This window comes from Cebus imitator, unplaced genomic scaffold (genome assembly GCF_001604975.1).
Source record: "Cebus imitator isolate Cc_AM_T3 unplaced genomic scaffold, Cebus_imitator-1.0 Scaffold75, whole genome shotgun sequence".
Lineage (NCBI taxonomy): Eukaryota > Metazoa > Chordata > Mammalia > Primates > Cebidae > Cebus > Cebus imitator.
The window spans coordinates 5570353-5580339 of NW_016107390.1; the positions used below are offsets into that span (position 1 = coordinate 5570353).

General features: G+C 41.7%; 1 protein-coding gene across 2 annotated transcripts in view; it reads right to left on the minus strand.

The window, feature by feature from the left end:
* Positions 1-9535: 9535 nt before the first annotated feature.
* The window catches only part of EXO1 (exonuclease 1), a 39614-nt gene continuing 39162 nt past the window's right edge, over positions 9536-9987 (minus strand). For both annotated transcript variants that reach the window (XM_017532113.2, XM_017532115.2), the window contains one exon: positions 9536-9817. In XM_017532113.2, the coding sequence (XP_017387602.1) occupies positions 9682-9817 (136 nt within the window). In that variant the 3' untranslated portion in view covers positions 9536-9681. The remainder of the gene's footprint in view (positions 9818-9987) is intronic.

Sequence of the window (9987 nt, forward strand, 5' to 3'; positions counted from 1 at the left end):
ATCTCGGCTCACTGCAACCTTTGCCTCCCGGGTTTAAGCGATTCTCCTGCCTCAGCCTCCCAAGTAGCTGGGATTACAGGCTCCCGCCACCACACCCAGCTAATTTTTGTATTTTCAGTAGAGACAGGGGTCCACCATGTTGGCCAGGCTGGTCTCGAACTCCTGATCTCAGGTGATCTGCCCACCTTGGCCTCCAAAGTGCTGAGATTACAGGTGTGAGCTACTGTACCCAGTCCCCTTCTTGAAATTTAAACAAAAAACTTGCTGGTGGGAAATCTTGCAGTCTTGGGGAAAATATTTTCTGAGGCATCCCTCTAAGTAGTCTTCTCCTCCCAGAAGCTCTTACACGCCCAGACGCCCCCTGTTGCCTCCACTGTATGGATTGTCACAGATCAAAACGGAGAATGTACCGTCTATCCCTCCAAATTCGAGACTCTTTCCTATTCACCAAATGCCATCATAGATTGTCCTTTTAGAAATCAAGCCATGGCATCCCGGAGTGAAGGCAAACAGGCTGCCTCCAGCTCCTCTCAAGTATCAGGGAGATAATTTGAGGTCCTACTGGCGGGGCACAGTGGCTCATGCCTGTAATCCCAGCACTTTGGGAGGCTGAGGTGGGTGGATCACTTGAGGTCAGGAGTTTGAGACCAACCTGGCCAACATGGCAAAACCTCATCTCTACTAAAAATACAAAAATTAGCTGGGCATGGTGGCACGGGCCTGTAATCCCAGCTACATGAAAGGCTGAGGCAGGAGAATCGCTTGAACCCCGTAGGTGGAGGTTGCAGTCAGGCGAGAACGCAACTCCATCCTGGGCACTTGAGGTCAGGAGTTTGAGATTCAAAAAACCAAAACCATTTAAGGTCCTACCTCACAGTTCCCACAGTCCACTGTCAGAGTGCCTTGTCTCCCTTCATGAGTCAGCTTTGCAGGTGTTTGTGTCTTATCCAAGGGGATGAAAAAAGATGTTCTGACACCAATAACTAACACAAGTCTGGAAAACAATTTGGAAACTGGATTGGAGAAGGCAGCAGACACAAATGGAGTTCTAAGATCCTGAGCAAATTCTTGCTTTCTGCCCCTCTTGCATGTATTGTAATGTACTCCTAAGAAATCTGGCCATTAGCTCTGCAGCTGCTAAGACACCTCCACTTTGAGAATCTTCAAGGCTGGAAAAAGAAGGCAGCACCAGTCAGCAACGTGCCCTGAAGGTCAGCACTTTGGGAATCTTCCCAGCCAGACTCCAGCCATGTTTCTTCAGGAAACATAGGATTTGGAACCTGACAGCTTGAATGGAACATTCAACATTTGGATTCTGAAAAAAATCCAAATGTTCTTGAGGAACATTTGCTATAGATAAAAATTTTATTTTAAATAATAAGAATGTGGAAGGCTGACCGTATTTTACATTAATATTATCAGACATGTTTATGTTTAACTTTTCTTTTCTTTTTTTTTTTTTTTTTGAGATGGAATTTTGCTTTTGTTGCCCGGGCTGGAGTGCAGTGGCGTGATCTTGACTCACCGCAACCTCTGCCTCCTGGGTTCAAGAGATTCTCCTGCCTCTGCCTCCTGAGTGGCTGGGATTACAGGGCTCATGTGCCACCATGCCTGGCTAATTATGTATTTTTTGAAGAGACAGGGTTTCTCCATGTTGGTCAGGCTGGTCTGGAACTCCCAACCTCAGGTGATCTGCCTCCCAGATGATTTTGACCTCCCAGATGATTTTGACCTCTCAGGTGATTTTGACCTCCCAGAGTGCTGGGATTACAGGCATGAGCCACTGTGCCCAGCCTGTTTAACTTTTCTGATACACATGAAATCTGACTGGCTCTGGCTCATTACCTGCAACATTTCCTTTCCACAGTAACCAGGACACAGCACCTACCCTTCCTGCGTGGCAACACTGGATCATTCCTTTCTGGTTTCTGTTCTCTGCATTAACTGGACCATTTGCTACTTGTGTCTAATCTGATCTAAGTTAAAGCATACCTAGTAAAATGCCCTAACAGGAAATGGTATCCCAGAATTAAATTATTTACATCATGGAATGGAGTAACCTAATGCTTCCAAGGAAGACTGCCAAGCATTTTTCCCTCTTTCAGTCCCCTTTCTATGAATTGACTTTATATATTTTTTTCTGACTAGTAAAATTATTAAAACATTCCTCCTTTGGTTTAATAAATTAGCTTTACAATCTTAATTACCGCTAGGCATGGTGGCTCACGCCTGTAATCCCAGCATCGGGAGGCTGAGGTGGGTGGATCACTTGAGGTCAGGAGTCTGAGACCAGCTTGGTCGACAGAGCAAAATCCCTTCTGTACTAAAAATACAAAAAATTAGCTAGGTGTGGCGGCATGCATCTGTAGTCCCAGCTACTCAGGAGGCTGAGGCAGGATAATTGCTTGAACCTGGGAGGCAGAGGTTGCGGTGAGTGAGAGTGTACCACTGCAATCCAGCCTGGGTAACAGAGTGAGACACCAAAAAAAAAATAATAAAGATTGAAAAAATTAAATAAATTAAATCTTTTTTTTTTTTTTTTTAAAGACGGGGTTTCACCATGTTGGTCAACTGGTCTTGAACTCCCGACCTCAGGTGATCCGCCTTCCTTGGCCTCCAAATTGCTTGGATTACAGGCGTGAGCCACCATGCCCGGCCTAAATTAAATCTTAATTACCATGAAGACTTGTGAGGCTCTTCACTTTTTTCAAAATACAGTACTGAAATATTCAATGCAACATTGTTTGAATACTGAAAAAAAGGTAATCTAAATGTCATTAAGAAATAAGTATATTATGACACATGCATTTTTAAAAAAGATAAATATATTAATATCTAGGTATTTATAGAAAATACATAGATATCAATAATGATGTTGAAATTATATGCAGATTGAAAAAATTATATATAAAAAAGGTGCTCAAATTATATGCAGCTTGAAAAAATTAGTTGCACAAATTGTGTTTTCAAAAACTCTCAGAAAACAACCTGGTAACGGAGGAAATTAGGATTAGGGGTACTAATCAAGAGACTTGAAATTGACCCATAGTGTTGGACTTTTTATGTGGGAATATATTTGTGTGCTATTTGCATAATTAAATAAAAATAAAACATTGTATAAAAACGTGGTTTTATAATAACCTCACAGATGCCTGGAAGGCATCACTGAGGGCGTTAAAGCATGGAGGAGCTGCCCTCTTGTGGAGCTTTTGGAGTAGTTTTTAGATAGTTACTCCTGGATCAAAGAATTTACTGTGTGTTTTCATTCACAGAACACTGGAGTGCCAATTTTAGAGTTAGAGATCAATCACTCATGTTTGTCCTGTGAGAAAAAAGACAATAAAGGTATAGTGGCTTTCCAAAGGTCACTTGGAGTTTTAGGCAAGTTATAATTTCAGACCAAGTCTTCTGATTCCTAGCTGTAGGTTTTTGTTTTTGTTTTTGAGATGGAGTCTCACTCTGTCATCCAGGCTGGAGTACCATCTCAGCTCACTGCAACCTCCCATTTTTGGGTTCAAACGATTCTCATGCCTCAGCCTCCCAAGTAGCTGGGACTACAGGCGCACACCACTACGCCCAACTAATTATATTTGTGTGTGTGTGTGTGTGGTATTTTTAGTAGAGACGGGGTTAGTAGTAGAGATCGGGTTTTACTGTTAGCCAGGATGGTCTCAATCTTTTTCTTTTCCTTTCTCTTCCTTTCCTTTTCTTTTTCCTTTTTCTTTCTCTCTCTCCCTTTTTTCTTTCTTTCCTTTCCCTTCTTTTTTTTCAGGGTCTTTCTCTGTCATCCAGGCTGGAGGGCAGTAGCACAAACAAAGATTGTCTTTTCTCTTCTTTTTCTCTTTCTTTTCCTTCCTTCCTTGCCTTTCTTTCCCTTTTCTTTCCTTTCCTTCCCTTTTTTTTTTCAGGGTCTTTCTCTGTCATCCAGGCTGGAGGGCAGTAGCACAAACAAAGATTGTCTTTTCTCTTCTTTTTCTCTTTCTTTTCCTTCCTTCCTTGCCTTTCTTTCCCTTTTCTTTCCTTTCCTTCCCTTTTTTTTTTCAGGGTCTTTCTCTGTCATCCAGGCTGGAGGGCAGTGGCACAATCGCAGCTCACAGCAGCCTCAATGTACTGGGCTTCAGTGATCCTCCCACCTCGGCCACAGGAGTAGCTGGGATTACAAGCACATGCCACGACACCTGGCTAATTAAAACAATTTGTGTGTGTGTGCGTGTAAAGATGAGATCTCAGTATGCTACCCAGCCTGGTCTCGAACTCCTGAGCTCAAGCAATCCTCCCAGCTTGACCTCACAAAGTGGTAGGATTAGAGGTGTGAGCCAATGTGCCTGGCCTTTTTCTGATGTTACTAGCAAGTGATGCACAAAACCCAAATGTATGGATCCACTGGGTATTGCAAAATAATATGATCTTTTCTTAATTATTAGAACACTATAAAGAGATATTTCCTTCATCTGCCATTTGATTATCCAGTTGTACTGTTCCTAAAGACAGAAAAAATGTTCTTTTGCTTTCTTTTCTTTTTTTCCAATTATCACAAACTTAGCACTTTTGCTTTATTTTCGAGTTTTCAACGCAATGAATACTCCATCATCCTCCAAGGCGACTAAATATTCTTAATGTGTATGATGGGTTTTAATGAATTGCAGTCATCTTCTTTGAAGACCAAAGTTTCCCACATTTGCACAGCAGGGGCCCCTTTAAGCTGGCTCTTGAATCTTTCTGAAACTACCTAGCAGCCTTTGTTGACCTTTATTTTATTTTTTAATTTTTTTGAGATGGAGTTTTGCTCTTGTTGCCCAGGCTGAAGTGCAATGGCACAATCTCGGCTCACTACAACCTCTGCCTCCTGGGTTCAGGTGAGTCTCCTACCTCAGCCTCCCAGGTAGCTGGAATTACAGGCATGCACCACCACGCCAAGCTAATTTTGTATTTTTAGTAGAGACAGGGTTTCACTATGTTGTCCAGGCTGGTCTCAAATTCCTGACTGCAGGTGATCAACCCACCTTGGCCTCACAAAGTCTTGGGATTACAGGCATGAGACCCTGCACTCAGCCCGTCTATTTGTTTTGACAAGATGTCTTAGGCTTATCATTTACATTTCCTGCCACAGACTACTGTCCCTCAAATTCTCATTTTAATGGAAAATAAAATGGAACTTTAAAACCACAAGCTGATGTGCTAAATATGCTGTTATGAATTTGTATTAGACATACTGGTACAAATTCATGAATGTGTACATTCACACATACCTACATGTATTCAATATACATTCATGAGTTACTAAGTCCAAATCAAACATAGCCATCAGGATTTTTTCTTTTTTTTTTCCAAAAAATTACATGTACTGTATTCCCTAACTCCTTTTTCTCACATTAAGAACCCCGGTTCTAGGCTGGGTGCCGTGGCTTATGCCTGTAATCCCAGCCCTCTTGGGAAGCTGAGGCTGGTGGCTTACCTGAGGTTAAAAGGCCAGCCTGGCCAACATGATGAAACCCCATCTCCACTAAAAATACAAAAATCAGCTGGGCATGGGGGAGCACACCTGTAATCCCAGCTATTTGGGAGGCTGAGGCAGGAGAAATTGCTTGAACCTGGAAGGCGGAGGTTGCAGTGAGCTGAGGTTGCGTCACTGCACTCCAGCCTGAGTGACAGAGTGAGAGTCCATCTTGAAAAAAAAAAAAAAAAAAAGAAACCTGATTCTCAAGAAAACAGGATGATTTAAAATATCCCATAAATAAATGGTCACTCCATTTTCTTTGGTCATAAAGTATAATCATGAAAAAAGCCTGATCGTCATCTTACATTTCACCTGGTTTTGCCTAGCCAAAAAGTTCACTTATTTTAAAGTATTACGTTATCTATGTCTTGGTGTTAGCTGCTGCTTAGGTACCAGAGTTCGCTTTTAAAATATTGTTTCACGTATCTAAAATAAAACATTTTCTAAAATTATAGGTTTTGTTGTTGTTTCAGATTCCTGTTATCTGTATGTTGGGTCTACGTTGTCCTTTTCCAATTAAACAAAAATTGTTTTAATTCCTTTATTTTTACCTCTTTTTAAACACATTATCCGTAGTGTTTATATTGCATCTCTCTAATGTTTTTATTTCCAATGTTTTCCTGAGCTTATTTCTGATTTTTCTAATCCTAAATTTTCATATTTTGTATCATTTTTCTAATACCTTTTAGCACATTTTAAATGAACTAGTTTCCTCTGCTCTGTGGACCTTTCTGATAGATATTCATTGTCCAGAAATCTTATCTCTGCTCTTCCTTTTCATTAAAATAATTTTATATGAAATTGATCTAAAAAACTTTCCTTAGTTTTTTATTTTTATTTATTTATTTTTTTAAAGGTGGGGTTTCACCATGTTGGTCAGGCTGGTCTTGAACGCCCGACCTCAGGTGATCTGCCCGCCTTGGCCTCCAAAGTGCTTGGATTACAGGCGTGAGCCACCACACCCAGCCTCCTTAGTTTATTTTTAAGTAAAATTCCGTTTCTTTTTTTTTTTTTTGGGACGGAGTTTCACTCTTGTTACCCAGGCTGGAGTGCAATGGCGCGATCTTGGCTCACTGCAACCTCCACCTCCTGGGTTCAGGCAATTCTCCTGCCTCAGCCTCCTGAGTAGCTGGGATTACAGGCACGCACCACCATGCCCAGCTAATTTTTTGTATTTTTAGTAGAGACGGGGTTTCACCGTGTTGACCAGGATGGTCTCGATCTCTTGACCTCGTGATCCACCCGCCTCGGCCTCCCAAAGTGCTGGGATTACAGACTTGAGCCACCGCGCCCGGCCCAAAATTCCGTTTCTTAAACTTTGAGAAGGAAGCATGATTCATGGGATCTAAGTTTCTTCTTAAGTGTTCAAAACCAGTATTCTGCTGAGAGTTTCTGGTTGACTATTCCCTATTCTACTTGTATTTGGATCTTCTGTTCATCTTTCTCTTGCTCAATTCAGCTTCACCCCAGCAGCTTGTCTTCTGTGGGGAACCCTGTCCTGGAAGAGTGTTGGTGAACTGGGCGAATTAGTTTTAATACTTCGTAGGGGCTAGCTTGCTTCAGTCCTTCAGACCTTAACACAGGCCTCTTCAACTCACCCACCTTTGAAATGGGCAAAGCCTCTCCCACTTGAGTGCTGTTTTCACCTTGGCCTGCTGTTTCAATGATGACCCTAAGGCTTTGTTCTCAGGCCATTAGATGCTATTTCCTCACCCTACGTCACCTGAACTGATGCCAATGCCAGCTTGTGGTCTTGTGGCTATCTTCACCCACTAATGTTGCTCATGGATTTTTGATTTTGCTATCCAGTTGCTATTATATGATGATTTGGAGACTGAAAACTATGGCACTGCTGCCATCTTTCCCTTCGCCCACACTTTCTCTTTTTTTAAGATGAGTCTCCCTCTGTCGCCAGACTGGAGTGCAGCGGGTGCTATCTTGGCTCACTGCAACCTCTGCCTCCAGGATTCAAGCGATTCCTGTCTCAGCTGAGTAGCTGGGTCTACAGGGGTGCATCAGCATACTTGGCTAATTTTTTGTATTTTAGTAGAGACGAGGTTTTACCATGTTGGCCAGGATGGTCTCGATCTCCTGACCTCATGATCCGCCTGCCTTGGCCTCCCGCACTGTTGGGATTACAGGCTCGAGACACCGTGCCTGGCCCTCCCACACTATTTGTAAAGATTTCCCAAACAATTCCCATTTCCAGCCTTATTCTGTACCTCTGGCTTTAGAGGAATCTGCACATCTCCACTTACCAAGCTTATCCAGACTTTTACCTCTTCTTATCTTCTGCCACTGACAATGATCATTTCTTCGTTAAATCACTCACTGCTAATCCATCAGTTTCTGTGCCTGATCTCTTCTTTCATTCTGCTAACCCTTATGGATTTATGTCTTATTTCTTTTCTGTCACTTAAATAGCATTTTTAGTGAGTGAAGACATAAATATTTGTAGACAATGTTTGAGTCACATTCCTAATTTGTTTTATAACAGGAAACATGCTAGAGAATTCAAATCTGCTTTTGTTCTTTGGATTAGGACTTTTCCAGATTGGGCCTTTCTGGTTCTTAGTTTTTATTTTTTAATAGCTTTAGTTCGGTTTTTATTCCATTCTGATCTCATTTTCCTAGAATCCTCTACCAAGTCTCACTTAAAAATATAAATACGGGTATATCACAAATACTGTTTTTGTTTTTTTGAAACGGAGTCTCACTCTGTCGCCCAGGTTGGTGTGCAGTGAGGCAATCTCAGCTTACCGCAACCGCCTCCTGGCTTCAAGCAATTCTCTTGCCTCAGCCTCCCAAGTAGCTGGGACTACAGGCGCACACCACCATGCCCAGCTAATTTTTGTAGTTTCGGAGACAGGGTTTCACCATGTTGGCCAGGATGGTCTCGATCTCTTGACCTCAGGATCCACTCACCTCGGCCTCCCAAAGTGCCGGGATTACGCTTTGCGAGTCACCGCGCCCGGTCTCACAAAGACTTTTATAATTCCTTACTTCCTGTCACTTCAGAGCCTCACTTGTGTAGCTGGTTCTCTTTCCAGGCATCTGCCCATTTCTTTTCAGAGAGTACATGTCACAGACCTTGCAGCTTTAGTATCTGATTTAGTGTTTAGCAGACTAGTTATAAATATATGTTAAGGAAGCTTTAGCCCACACTTCAAAAAATATGTATTAAAACTGAGCCTATTTTGAAGTTTAAAAATATTAATGATATAAGAAGTACTTCCTTCCATATGAGACTGAAAATTTTCCTCCAGTGTCAACCTATAATCCAACCAAACACTTCAGGGATAAGAGAGTACTGTCTCATACATGTAATGATCTTTAACCCTTCCAATTACCCCTTCCATCTCTACAACTTTATTTTCTTTTTTTTTTTTTTTGAGACACAGTCTCGTCCTGTCCCCCAGGCAGGAGTGCAGTGGTACAATCTCAGCTCCCTGCAATCTCCGCCTCCCAGGTTCTAGCAATTCTCCTGCCTCAACCTCCCAGGTAGCTGGGATTACAGGCACCAGCCACCACATCTGGCTAATTTTTGTATTTTTAGTAGAGACAGGGTGTTTCACCATGTTGGTCAGGCTGGTCTCGAGCTCCTGACCTCAGGTGATCCAATCTTAGGTGATCCACCTGCCTCGGCCTCCCAAAGTGCTGGGATTACAGGTGTGAGCCACCGTGCCCAGCCCTAACAACTTTATTTTCAATGTATCCCTGAAGGAAGGACAGGAAAGGCAAGTGGAAAACTTTAAAGCCTGGAGAAATACAGCGATTTCCTCTAGGACTGTGGTTTCTCCATTTACTGTCTTTCTACTTGACAACATCACAGGAATATTTAGAGTCGATTTTTATAAACTCAAAGGGATTTTCCCAATTAACATTAAAACTTCCAAAAACCTGTCAGAGATACGATTATTCTTCTACCTAGCTTCTTATAAAAATATAAAAAGCTGAGAAAAAAAAAAAAAACAAAAAAAAAAAAAAAAAAAAAAAAAAAAAAAAAAAAAAAAAAAAAAAACCACAACCCCAAATACGAAGTTAATAATACAAAATGTGTTCTATTTTTAAAACGGCACAGAACTAAGGAAAAATCCTTCAGGCTGTTAAGTGCCTCATTCCCAAACAGGGACTTCAAATTGATAAGATTCTCTCGCAGGCAAAAGTTTCACAGCAGTCTGCATTTACTGGAATATTGCTCTTTGAACACGTACACATTCAGGTTTGTTAAATATATCCTCTTCCGCTTCTGGAGTTAGTTGGATGTTATCTCTGACTGGGGACAGGGGCTTCTTAGAAGAAGGAAGCTTTTCGGAATCTCTGCAAAATACAATAACATAAATTGGGTATTTTTAGGGTGCCGATTATTAGAGCAAAAATATTCTACCTGGACAAAATAGAGGGATATGAAGAGGATAAGCGCCTCTGCTGTACAATCCCTTTAAATTCATTATATAACACAATCAGGTTCTCCTTTAAGCACTTCCAAC